Source organism: Vulpes vulpes, chromosome 2 (genome assembly GCF_048418805.1).
Source record: "Vulpes vulpes isolate BD-2025 chromosome 2, VulVul3, whole genome shotgun sequence".
Classification (NCBI taxonomy): Eukaryota; Metazoa; Chordata; class Mammalia; order Carnivora; family Canidae; genus Vulpes; species Vulpes vulpes.
In genome coordinates this window covers 165,006,324-165,019,481 of record NC_132781.1, presented here as the reverse complement: position 1 = coordinate 165,019,481, position 13,158 = coordinate 165,006,324, and the positions used below count along the sequence as shown (strand labels likewise).

Here is a 13,158-nt window from a genome sequence, read left to right as displayed (position 1 = left end):
AATGGGAATCATACAGTGTGGGCTCTCCCTTTTCTGGTCTTTCGCTCAGCATGATGTTTTTGAGCTTTACCCAAGTCGCTGTGGATATCAGGGGTCCCTTCCTTTTTATTAATGAGCAGTACTCCGTAGGACGGACGGGCCACACCTGCTTGTCCGTTCACTGGCGGATGGGCTGCGGGCCGTTTCCACTTCTGAGCTCTTATACCGAAAGCTCTCAGGAACCTTTGCGCATGGGTCTGGATGTCTTTCTGTCTCTTGGGTAAATGCCTAGGAGTGCAGTTTCTGGCTACATGTTAAGTGCGTGTCTATCTCAGGAAGAAACTGCCAGACTGGTTCAGAGTGGGCGCACATATCATGTCCCCATCAGCGGCACATGAGCGATGTGGTCAGTGCGTAGCCTTGTTGGTGGTGTCCTTGGTCTTTTTTAACACTGGTAGTTTCCATGCGTCCACCGTAGTGTCTCTTAGTGGTTTGAGTTTACGTTTCTGGGATGGCCAATCCTGTGGAGTGTCTTTGTACATTCATGCTTACTGTGCCTTCTGCAGGCCTTCTTTTGTGAAGTGACTGTTCCATCTTTTGGCTCTTTTTAATTGTCTTCTTGAGTTGCAAGAGTTCTTTATATCTTCTGGATTCACGTGTTTTGTTGGAGGTGTATGTGTGTGTGTGTTAGTATTTCCTCCTGGCCTGTGGCTAGCTTTTTCTTTTCCTTTACTGCCTTGTGCAAAAGATTTTAGAATTTATGATGTCCATTTATCTCTGGGGCTTTTGTTTTGTTTGTTTTCTGTTTTTGTTTTTACAGTTTATGGTTTTGGTGACCTATCTCTGAAGACTTTCCTTTCCCCAAGGTTGTAGAGATTTTCCCCATTTTTCTTCTAGAAGTCTTATCTAGCGTTTGCTTTAATGTTGAGATCTGTGATTCATTTTTAGCTGATTTTTATGTATGGTACAATGAAGGTCAAGGTTCAGTTTTGTCTGCCTGGATGGCCAGTTGTGCCAGCACCATATGTATAAAAGATTATCCTATCCCCATTGAGTTACCTGTCCTATCAAAAATCAATTGTTTATATATGCGTGGGTCTGTTTCTAGACTCTTCTTTAAAAAATGTTTTTTCAACAAAACAGTGAAATATATTTTACATATTGTAACACTCACCCATTTCAGATGACTTTTAGTATCTTATTGAGTGATACACTCATAATCAGGGTTAGATCACTTCATTCCCCCAAATAAGATTCTGTGTGCCCATTTTCTGAGAATCTCACCTTCCACCCCAGGCAAGCACTAATCTAATCACTACAAATTTACCTTTTCTGGACGTTTCACGTAAATGGAATCATACTCTATGTGGTCCCATGCACCTGCCTCCTTTGAGTTGAGCACAGTTGAGGTTCGTCCGTGTGGTGGCATATGGCAGCACTTCCTTCCTATTCCTGAAGAGCACTCACTGTATGGGCAGGCTGTCTTTTTTTTTGGGGGGGATGGTGCGGAGGGGGCAGGCTGTCTTGTGTCTGGCAGTTCACCAGCTGACGGACATTTAGATTGTCTCCAGTTTTGGCTGACCTGAGTCGCACTGCTAAGAGCCTTTGTGTGCAAGTCTGATGTGGATGTATGTTTATGGTCCTCTTGCATAGATCTCTAGGAGTTAAATTGCTAGGTCCTATGGCAGTTTTATATTCCTAGATTTTTATTAATTTTTGTCTTTCTAGTCAGCTTTTTCGAAGTATAATTTATACATAGTAAGATTAATCAGTTTTAGGGGCACCGGGCAGCTCAGTTGGTTAAGCATGTGCCTTTGGCTCAGGTCATGATCTTGGGGTTCTGGGATCGAGCCCCATGTCGGGTTCCCTGCTCATGGGGGGTCTGCTTCTCCCTCTGCCTCTGCCCCTCCCCCACGTGTGTGCGTGTGCACTCATGTGGGTGCGCACACTCTCTCTCTCAAATACACAATCTATCAAAAAAGGATTTTTTTTTTTATCAAAAAAGGATTAATCAGTTTTAAGTATATAGTTTGGTGGGTTCCCAAATTGTAACTCATTTAACTCATGTCACCAACACCTACATTCACAATATAGAAAATCCCCATTGGGATCCCTGGGTGGCGCAGCGGTTTGGCGCCTGCCTTTGGCCCAGGGCGCGATCCTGGAGACCCGGGATCGAATCCCACATCAGGCTCCCGGTGCATGGAGCCTGCTTCTCCCTCTGCCTGTGTCTCTGCCTCTCTCTCTCTCTCTGTGTGACTATCATAAATAAATAAAAATTAAAAAAAAAATTATTAAAAAAAGAAAATCCCCATGACCCCAGGAATCATCTTTGCGCCCCCTGCACCAGTCCTCTCTCCAATCTATTCTGGGTCATGGAAGTTCTGCCTTTCAGAAATTTTCATGTGAATGATATCATATAGCTTGTAGTCTGTTGTGTCTGGTTTCTTTTCCTTGTTTGAGACTGATCCATGTTGAGATATATATAAGGGACGCCTGGGTGGCTCAGTGGTTGAGCACCTGCCTTTGGCCCAGGGTGTGATCCTGGAGACCCGGGATCGAGTCCCGCATCAGGCATGGAGCCTGCTTCTCCCTCTGCCTGTGTGTCTCTCTCTCTCTCATAAATAAATAAAATCTTTTTTTAGGGATCCCTGGGTGGCGCAGCGGTTTGGCGCCTGCCTTTGGCCCAGGGCGCGATCCTGGAGATCCGGGATCGAGTCCCACGTCGGGCTCCCGGTGCATGGAGCCTGCTTCTCCCTCTGCCTGTGTCTCTGCCTCTCTCTCTCTCTCTCTCTCTCTCTCTGTGACTATCATAAATAAATAAAAATTAAAAAAAAAAAATTTTAAAAAAAATCTTTTTTTAAAAAAAGATATATATATATATATAATACTGATCAAATTACACACACAGACATCTATAAATACACATGCTTCTGTGTAATTTTTTTTGGGGGGGGGAGGGGGCAGGCTGTCCCCTCCCCCCACCCTCCTCTTCCTCATATTCCTTTAAAAATATAAAAACCATTCTGAATTCACAGCTGAATAAAAGCAGGCCGAGGTGGGGCTTCGCCACATGGGCATAGTTTGCAAACTCCTGTTACTGACTGTACAGTTTGTCCATTGACCATTGATAGTTGTTTGGATTTCCAGTATGAGGCTATTAAGAAAAATGCTGCTGTGAACGTTCGTATGCAGGTCCAAGCCTTTGTGTGTATGCGTGCTTCCTTTTCTCTTAGTCTCATACCTGAGAGTAGACTGCCTTGTCCACACGTTAGGTGTATGTTTGACGTTGTAAGAAATTATAAAACTCTCCTACAAAGTGGTTGTACCATTTTACATTCCCATCAGCAACGCAAGAGAATTTCAGACGCTCCACATCCTTGTCTGCACTTGGTTTTCTCCGTTTTTAGGTTTAGCCGTTCTAATGTGTACGTACGTCATGGAATCTCATTGTACTTTTAATTTGTATCTTCCTAATGACTAATGACATTTCCGTGTGCATATTGGCCATTCATAGGTCTTTCATGGAGCATCTCTTCCAGTCTTTCTCACGCTTTTTTCTAAATTCTGTCTATTTTATTGTTGAGTTCTGTGGATGTAGCTCTTTATCAAATAGATGTTTTGCAGATATTTCCCCCTGTCTGTAACTTTCCATTTTGTTTTCTTGGCAGCATCTTTTGAAAAGCCCCAATTTAATCTTTTGATCATGTCCATTTTATTCTTTTTTCCACTTTTATGGCTTATTTTTGTATTTTAAGATGTGGTTGCCCACCCCAATGATTTTCTTCTCTGTTTTCTTACAGCAGCTCTAGAGCTTTTGCTTCTTGGCTTCACGGTGTGATCCGTTTGGAGTTAATGCTTGTGCATGACACAAGGTGAAGGTTGAGATTCACTTCTTCCCCTGTGGCGCTCCACTTATACCAGCACAGTCATTACACAGATTATCCTTTCCTCATAGAAGTACCTGGGCCTCCTCATTTAAAAAAAAAAAAAAAATATATATATATATATATATATATTAAAATTATATAAATTTTAAATTTAAAAAAATATAAATATAAATTAAAAATTTATATATTTTATATATATCTATCTATATATTTATATATAAATTTTAAATTTAAAAATATATAAATATAAATTAAAAATTTATATATTTATATATATCTATCTATCTCCCTTGACTACGTAAGCCTGGGTCTGTTCCTGGACTCTTCTGAATTCTTACAGGTTAACTGAGCACATGTATTTTAATCTGTGAGGGTAATGACCATCAGTGTCCTTCCTGCCTAAAGATGACACTGCCTGCAGCACCGCAGCCCAAGAGAAGTGGCAAGATTGTCTTTCGTGTGATGTTCGTGTGAAGAGAGGCCTTGAATTTTCAGAGGTGATGACTGTGGGGCGTCCGTGGTGCCTTTGCCTCACCGCTGCCCAGGTGCATCTGTCCTGAGCAGAGCTGTCGTGTTTCTGGTCGCTGCGCTCTGGTTGGTCTGTCCTTGCGGCCGCTGCCAGCCATGCTCCGCCGTGTGACCGGCGGGTCCATACATGCAGTTAGCCCTGCCACTCCGTGCTGTGACAAGCACTGGCTTGGCAGGCTGGCTTTTTTTCCAGGACCTCACTGTGGAAGAGCCCGTCTTACTTCATTTTCAGGGTAGCTTGTTGGGCTGATGTGAGCAGCAGCTACGGCAGCGCGTGGAGTCCAGGCCCGGTGGGTGAGCGCAGAGGGGACAGCAGCGAGGCTCGCCCGATTGCTGGCAGCACCTCGCCCTGCGCTCAGGCCGTCCGCCTCCGCGGGGCTGCGCCAGTGTCTCCCTCCCTCTCCCAGCAGGACGCGTCTGTGCGGTTGCCAGCTCTGTATAGTTCATGAACCTTTCCTGGATCGTGGGATTTCCACGGTATCAGTGAGTCCAGGTCCGTGACTTGGGAGCTTCGGGTTCACCGCTGCTGAGTCGTTGTGGGAGTCCCGGGCCGCCCATGTTCCCTGATGTCTGTTCCCGCCTGCTGGCTCAGGCTCTCTTGGTCAGTGGAGGTTTGGCTAAAAGAATGGAGTAACGTCAGTTTAGTTGTGTTCATCGATGGTTTAGGAGCCACAGGGATGCGTCTCCCGGCCTCTGACGGGGCACCTTCCGCCGTGGATTCGCCTGAACCCCGGCCCTTTGGGCCGACAGACCTCCGTGGAGACCATCTGAGCTCAAGCTAGTGACAGAGTGCCTGGGAGGTTCAAGGAGGCCTTGTTTCCAAGAGTCCTGTGCTCTTCTCCCTGCAGCGATTTGCCCTCTGACCTTGCCACAGCCTGAGGCAGGGGGCAGTGCCTGGGGGCCGGGAGTGTGGGGGAGTTGGGGGGTGGCTGACGGTCTCTCCATTCTTTGCGGGATGCCAGCGATGCGGTCTTGGTAAAGTGTCAGGCCATGCAGCTTGTTAGCTGGTCGTGCCTGCTGGGGACGCGCTGGGGACAGTTGGAGTCTGAGCGACAGTAAGTACATCACCATCCCTCCATTCTTCCAACGTAGCAAAGCTCTGCCGTCCTCAGTCAAGTGGCCCGCTTGGTAAGAAGAGAAGAACATCCTTGGGTGCCATCGGGTTGGTGGCTCCAACCACCATGGGATCTCTGATCTCAGGCTCCCTGTCTTCTTTGTACACAGGCTTCTAGACGAGGTTCTGAAGCTTCTAAAAAGCGCATTCATTGCACTACTTTTATTTCTGAGCAAGAGCAGAAAAGCGGTTGGTCTGGTCTCTGTTCTTGACTGTAAAATTCTCGACATTTGGGGAGCCTGGGCACCCGGTGCCCTGCTCTCCATTCCGTCGTGGGGGTCTGCACTGGCCTTGGCAAAGATGGGCCCCAGGGTAGGCAACAGGGAGGACTCCAGGTGGTCAGAGCTGGGGCTTTGAGCCAGTTTGGGATCCCACCGAGTGCTTTCTCAGTCGCTCTGCTCGGCTCCCCTTTGAAAGGCGTGTGGCAGGTCAGAGTTCCCTCTATCTTAGTTTCTCTCTTTTTTTCATTTTGCCACAAGACAGAATTGTATCACACATCTCCAAAACGAGTAAAATGGCATTTCGGCTTCTTGTCTTTATAGACTCTCTGAACTTTAGGAAAGATCATTCTGGTCCCTTTTCATTAATAATGAAAACCAAGGGGCAATAAAATGTTCTTAACGTGAGCATGTCAGGGACGAGCCACAGTGCGGGGGGCGAAGGGTGTGCCCGGCAGGGAGCCACAGGTGTTGCTTGGTGCTTCAGGAGGTCAGAGTTCTGGGAAGGTGGCAGCAGCTGTCGCGGGGGTTCCGGTTCGCGCACCCCTGAACTGCCAGCACCTGCTCAGCCTCCCGGCTCCAGTACCCACGGTGACTGGCTGTGCTTCCCAAGACGCCATACACTGCAGGAAAGAAGGACCCAGGAACACTTTGGGTTCTGGTCCAGTTTCTTGCCCTGTTGCAGCTGTTTCCTTGCAGGGTATTGAGTGGGGATTTGAGAAGTCAGTGGTGAAACACGATATACTGGATGCATGCCCATCTTGAAGGTGTTGTCTCTGGGGACTCTGACAGCACAGACGGGTGTGCTGGGTGTGGAAGCTCTTCTGACCAGTGAGTCTCTTGAAGAGTGACAGGGTTACTCTGTCTCCACCTTTTCCTCTTAAAAATGAGCTTGTACTGGATCTTGGTTGTTGCGTCAGAGCGCTCGGAGCAGCGAGGGCTCGGAATGAGACCAATGAGAAGGTTGCCAAGCACTCAGAGCCTCCTGGCTCCGCTGGGTCAGGGTGAGAGGTCCATCTGTGTCACGGGTCTCAGAGCTTTGGGTTGAGTGAGCCGCGGTGCTCACGTAACACCACGTAGACGCTTGTAGGATGGGGGTGGGATGTTCACTACAGCAGAGCAGCAGAAAGGAGCTCTTTCTCTTTTTGGAGATGGAGGAGGGGCAGAGGGAGAGGGAGAGAGACTCTCAAGCAGGTTCCATCCATCCCAGGACCCTGAGATCATGACCTGAGCCAAAATCAAGAGTTAGACGCTTAACCGACTGAGCCACGCAGGCGCCCCAGTGGAGCTGTGTTCTGGAGGCAGTTCCTGGGACCCTGAGTGTCCCTGCACAACCCTGGGAGGGAATGAGGAGGTCCGGGCTTGCCATAACCCACTTCCCAGAGCCCGTGGGAGAGTAGATGGACACATTTATACACAATGTGGAAAAACTACACACCAGGAGACACCATAGGCAGAGTCAAAAGAAAAATATACGGGGAGGGATTTTTGTCACAGACTGATTGTCCAGGCTCCTCCATCACTGTCGCCTCTGCCTCCTGAAACTCCATTCAGCTATATAAGAACTTTCTACGAGTTGATGAAATTGATAAAGAAACTGAGAAGAGTAGGGATCACATACAATGTGCCGAAAGGGCCGTGGCGGTGCAGATGCTCAGGCCCCACGCACGGTGAGGTGGTTGCAAATGACAATGGGTGTGAAGTACTCCTTTCCACCTGGTGTGGGCGGAGTCCAAGTGGCTGAGCCCGTGGTGTTAGAGTGGCCACGAGGGGATGGGCACTCTGGGACGTGGCTGGTGGGGGCGGCCTGGCTCAGCTCCCTGGAGGACCACCTGACAGGATCTCTCAAAACTATAGATTGCGCGTTCCTCCGATCCAGGCTCCTACGAGTTCACCTGTACAGGTGTGCTCGAACACTTACGTGAGATGACGTATGTACACGGCCCTTGGGGAATAGTAAGAGGCCGGAAATCAGTGGGGGGATAGCTTGAGTGGAATGCCACACGGCTATGAGGAAAGCAGGATGCGAAGTAGGGAAGCAGAAGGAACACGGTGCATGTCGGGGTTGCCTCACATGTGCATTCAGAGCCTCCGGCGGGACGGACGGGAGGCTGTTCCAGTGGCTCTTGTGGAGGAGCCTGTTGGCAGTAGACTGACGGAGCCACGTGCTGTTTGGACCACATGCGTCTATCGGCTGATTCAAAAGCTGTAAAACAGAGAAAGGGAGTTGAGGGCTGAGGGAGAGACCACCTGTTGATCACAGTTTGTGCAGGAGAGTCCAGGGCTGGGCCACTTCGGGAGGCTGGTTTGGGATCCACAGGCTGTGCCGGCAGTGGGGGCAGGTGGCCAACGCGAGACCCTTCCAGGCCCCTGCATCACTGTCACATCTGCCTCCTAAGACCCAATTCAGCAGCTCAGGGAGGAGGGAGCATCCACCCCGTCCCCTGGGAGGTCTTGGCCCCTTGGATCCCCTGGTGGCCTGCGTCCTGCTGCTGAGCCTGGAGGAGGTCCCTCTCCTGCTCCCCTTTGGTCAGGAGACGCGGGGGGCTCCTGGGGGGCTTGCAGGCACGGGGGGGGGGGAGGAGGAGGCTGGGACACATGGCGTCCCGTGGGCTTTGCCCTGAGAGCAGTGGCGCTCTTCTCAGGAAGTTTGGATTGCTCTTCCTGCTTCACCTTTTCCCTCCCAAATGCGCGTCCGGAGCCCAGCTCCCTTGTCATAGCAGAGAGGGTGCCTCCTGGATGACTTGGCACGGGCACCGTGGTCTGATTCTGCAGACTGACCAGTGTCCTGCAGTGTCGGTCATTGTGGAGACGGTGGGCAGTGCCTTCCACGGCCGATCCCTTGAGCGGAGGCAGAGCGTCAGAGAAGATTATGGACACACAGGCACCTTGTAAACAGTCCGTGGGAAAGATTACGAGGTAGCAAACCCCGCTGTGCTCCTGTGGGGTCGGAACTCTGCTCGGCAGTGGGGGCATCTCCTAAGTGGCGTTCTGGAGCCCCAGGCCGGGGGCCTGCTCCCGCGTGACTCCGGGTCCCCCACGGCAGCAGCACGCTTTTCCCCAGCCTCTCGTCCTGTCCTGTCTGTCTTACCTTCCATGGTCCCGGGCAGCAGCCGCCTCCCCACCTCTACCCCCCTCTGCCCTCGAGGGTCCCCGACGCTGTTCTCCCTGAGCACAGAGCTGACTGGGTCACTCGTGGGCTCAGAGCCTCCCGTGACCCTACTGTTTGTGACACGATCTGGTTCCTTGGCCACGCTCCACACCCGGCCACGGCGTGTCCCACCTCCTTCCCCCCCCACTCCACCCTCCACCGCTCCCGCCTGGCTGACCCTCCCTGTTCTTGCTGGCCTCTCCTCTTGGGTAGGCCCAGGGGCTCACTCGGGCCACACTGGCCGCCTTCTGTCCTTTGAGCGCAGGTCAGCCTGCGCCGCCACGTTGCTGTCCCCTGCCTGGATCTCTGGCCCAGGGACCCCACATGCTTCAGCATCTGCCTCCTCCGAGGCTCTGCGGCCCCTGGCTCCCCTCCCCCACACTCCCCCACTTTCATTGCCCCGTTGGGCCTTCTTGTTGCTTGAAGATCTTATTTATTGAAGTCCTCTCTCCACCCGTCGTGGGGCTCGAGTCAGGACCCCGAGGTCAAGGGTCGTACGTTGCAGTCATATGGCTGAGCCCGCCAGGCGCCCCACCCGTTGGGCCTCCTCGAGCAGTCTCTGCACTGACCTTGTTTGGTCACTTGTAAGCTGCGTCCTGCAGTGGTTCTGGGGCAGAGCAGACGGGGCTCAGGGCCTCACCACCACACGCTCCGGGGCCCCCGACCCTGTCGGGCGCACAGCTGACGCCTCATGCGGTCCTGCAAACAGCATGCAGCCTCCTCCTGTCCCTCCCCCGGCTCTGAGGTGGCTCTTTGCTCCTCCCTGTCCGAGGGAGGGCCTGGGGACCTGTGTCTGCGTCAGCCTCACCGCACCCTCGGTCCCAAGTGTGGACGCCTCTGCCACCCAACTGCCCCGCAGCAGGGGTGCGGCTGAGGCGGGGCGTCCCTGGAGCGCTGTTCCCCACTGTCCCGCTGTCCTGTGCAGCCGCATCACAGTTGCCGATCCTTCGAGAGGAGGAGGCGGTACCTGTGCTCTCCCCTGCCCGGGAGAGACACGTGTGCTCCTCCTGACGCGCCTCTGCTCCCACCCTCAGGCCCTGTGGGGTCCCGATGGAGAGACTACGGGGCCTTGGCCGTCATCACGACAGGCATCGTGTTCGGCTTTCACCAGCTCTACAAGGTATGTCCGCCCCCCTCCGTGTCCCCCGACCCCGTTCTCCCCAGTCCCAAGGTTCACCTGTGTCGAGACGCTCAGCCCTGGGGCACGATGGCAGGAGAGGGGCCGTGTGGAGGCAGAGTGCACCAGTGAGCACGGTTTCTGCAGGGGGTGGGGGGCAAGGGGTGCCCGGTTCACTGGTTCAGTCTCCACCTGCCCCCCGCTTGGATGGGTGCCCTTGGCGACCTCAGACCCTGCGCACCTGCTGCCCTGGGTGTCACACCTCAGAGACCCCGCTGCAGTGACTCCGGGGCCCGTCGGTCAGCAGGCCACGTCGAGGACTTAGAACAGTGCCCGCACGTCCTGAGTAGTCAGGACGTTTTTAAGAGACAGAATGACAAGGTAGTTGAGAGCAGGAACACTGAGCCCAGCTGCTGCGTTACATCCCGACTCGGCCACTTAGTAGGAGCTCGGTGGTCCCATCTGTAAAGTGGGGACAACGGTACTGGTCTCACGAGGCCGCTGTGAGGCTCCAAGGGTCAGCGCACCCTCAGAAAGCGCCATGTGCCGGCACACAGGAATCGCTCCATGTGCCATTATTCTACTCGAGTATTTGGAACTGGCTTTGGAATCTCAGTATCATCATATTTATGGGCTCTGTTTTTGTTTCCTATATATTTTGTTGGCGTCTGTGTAAATCCCTAGGTTTATTTTTTCCCAAACTTCATAGTCAGCCCTCAGGATCCCAGACGTCACTGCTTACAGCAGAGCTGCAGGCATGACGGGAGCGTGTACTCCCTTGGTACCAAATACTGGCCAGATGGAAACTACCAGACCCTCACTTTGATTTGAAGCAAGTGAGTCTTTTCTGGAAGATGCAGAGCCGGGTTAAGTCCCGGAGACAAAAGGTAAAATAGGGACCGGAGGACTTGCCGTCTGCTGGTCCCGGAGAGAAGGCCTCTTTCCCCCTGAGGCCACCTGCAACTCCACCCCTTATTTGGTGATTAAAAAAAAAAAAAGAATCCGAATGAACACCCAGATTCAGTCACTGTTGTAACTTTTAGTACGTGAAACGTGTTTAAACACTGTGCTCTGGGATTCTTTTGACTTCGTGCAAATGCTAGTGACAGCGGGGTAGGGGAGTATGATTTTTTCAGAGCAACGTCTCTTCTTGGAATTGGAAATTTCCATGTCAGGAATCCCGAAGCAAAATGTCCTAGGTCCTGGGGCTTCTCCCGCGACCCGATGCACGCCCCTCCTTACCCTGTGTACGAAGAGCCTGTTTCCAAGTAGCTAACTGCGTACGGTCGCCGAGAAGAATAAAAAGCTAAGATAGAATCCTCAAAATAACGTCCCAGTTCTACTAAGTGGGGCCCAGGCATCACGTGGCCCCCTCGGACTGCCGGGGTCCAGCGGAAGTGGAGTGCAGCTCCCATCAGGGCACAGCAGAGGTGTCTTCGGTTCTTGCCACGAAGCTCTGATCTTTATTCTTGGCCTTAAAAATCAAAGAGACATTGAAAGATCGGTTGCAATGCTGACGAGAATTTCTTTAGTTTCTTTAAATTAAAGAAGCAGTAAGAGCCACCACCTTACTATCTTATGAATATGTAATGATCCAGGCGGGGGCAGCTAGCGTGTGTGCTCCTTCCTTCGGCTTTTTTGATCTCAGAGGTAGAATTTGTAGTTTGTTACACGTAAGAATCTCAGGAACCTTTCAACCTGGAGTGTCAGGCTGCACATTGGATGAGTTTCGGCTCAGTTGTGGGTAATAACTCACACGGTGCTTGGAAAGCACTTTGCAAAATAGAAGATGCTTCTCTGCGTCTGCTGAATAACGGTCTCCACTCAGGAGCCGCTCTGGAAGTGAGTTCTCCGCAAACCCCTCGTGAGAGCCCTCCTTCTCCTTCCCCAGGACAGAAACCCCAGTGGGCAAGTTGCCGTCTTTCTTTTCCCCATGTGGGCCCCAAACGGATCAGGAAAGCCACGGGCTTGGGTCCCGCCTGCCGGTCACCACGCCTGCCAGCCGGGCTGTGCTGCCTCCAGCGCACCCCGAGAAAGCTGGGACTGGGCTCACGCTTCTGAAACGAGAGGCGCCGAGTCCTGAGCTTTCAGAGGGGAAGCGCGAGTAGCGTCACGCGGGCCTCCAGCGTCACCCTGCTGCCCGCGCCTGCCCCTTCCCACCGCAAAGTAGGCAGCCGGTTACCGGCCACGTCCCCCTTGCCTTCTTTCTGAACATCCTAGGACCCTCACCCTGCCCTGGGCTCCCGGATTCTGGGCCCCCTTGTTGGTTGCCCTGTGGCGTCCGCTTCCTTCTCCCCGGGGTCGGTGTCTTCAGCTTCTGCCCTTGTGTCCGGGGCCATTTGACTGCATTTGGCTCTTACCCGAAGGACACTGGTTCTGAGGGTTCAGGGCACGGTCTAGAAAAAAACTGAGGTGTGCCCTCTTTCGACGGCCTCGGAATACCTTACGTTATTCCCTAGTGAAAGGACCAGTGGCCCAGAAATCTGCTGTGGATTTCCATACAGTTTCTCCAATAATTTTTTTGTTTATTTTCTTTTACTCATTTGTCTCTGAATGATAATTCATTTCGCAAGGCTCAGAACGCCTAAAGGATCAGGGAAGTGTACAGTGGGAACGTGCCTTCCGCCGCTCCCTGAGGCCACCTGTGGCTCGGGTCTTGTATCCCCGTCTACACTTCCATCTTACAACTTTTAAAGCAGAACTTCAAATTTTTGTTGTTGTTGTTGCTGTTATAGAAATATACGTAGTATCATTGAGATAATTAAATAAAAGGACCAAAAGTAGACCAACTTGACCTTAACTTGTCCCTACTTCCCGGTCCTCGTCCTTATGAAGCTTCTTCATCAGCCTCGTGACTCGAGTACCGCGTTCGCGGTGTCTGCGTCGGGTTCCCAAGCCCAGAGGGCCGGGGGGATCGGGGTGCTCAGAATCCCAGACCTTGCTGGGGCGACCCCGAGCGCCCACGCCTGGGGGCTCACGCCCAGCCTGCTCCTCATAGAGATACCTGCTCCCCCTCATCACGGGCGGCCGAGAGGACAGGAAGCACCTGGAGAGGATGGAGGCGAGCCTCTCGGAGCTGAGTGGCAGCGTGGCACAGACAGGTAAAGATTAATGACTCCATCAAGTCGCCCTCCGAGCCTTGGTAAGCAGCCCCGTCTCTG

General features: G+C 52.2%; 1 protein-coding gene across 1 annotated transcript in view; it reads left to right on the top strand.

Annotated features, from left to right (window-relative positions):
• The window catches only part of PEX14 (peroxisomal biogenesis factor 14), a 140,733-nt gene that overhangs the window by 121,442 nt on the left and 6,133 nt on the right, over positions 1-13,158 (top strand). Inside the window, exons 5-6 of the mRNA XM_026011907.2 lie at positions 9,915-10,000; positions 12,996-13,098. Of these exons, the coding sequence (XP_025867692.1) occupies positions 9,915-10,000; positions 12,996-13,098 (189 nt within the window). The remainder of the gene's footprint in view (positions 1-9,914; positions 10,001-12,995; positions 13,099-13,158) is intronic.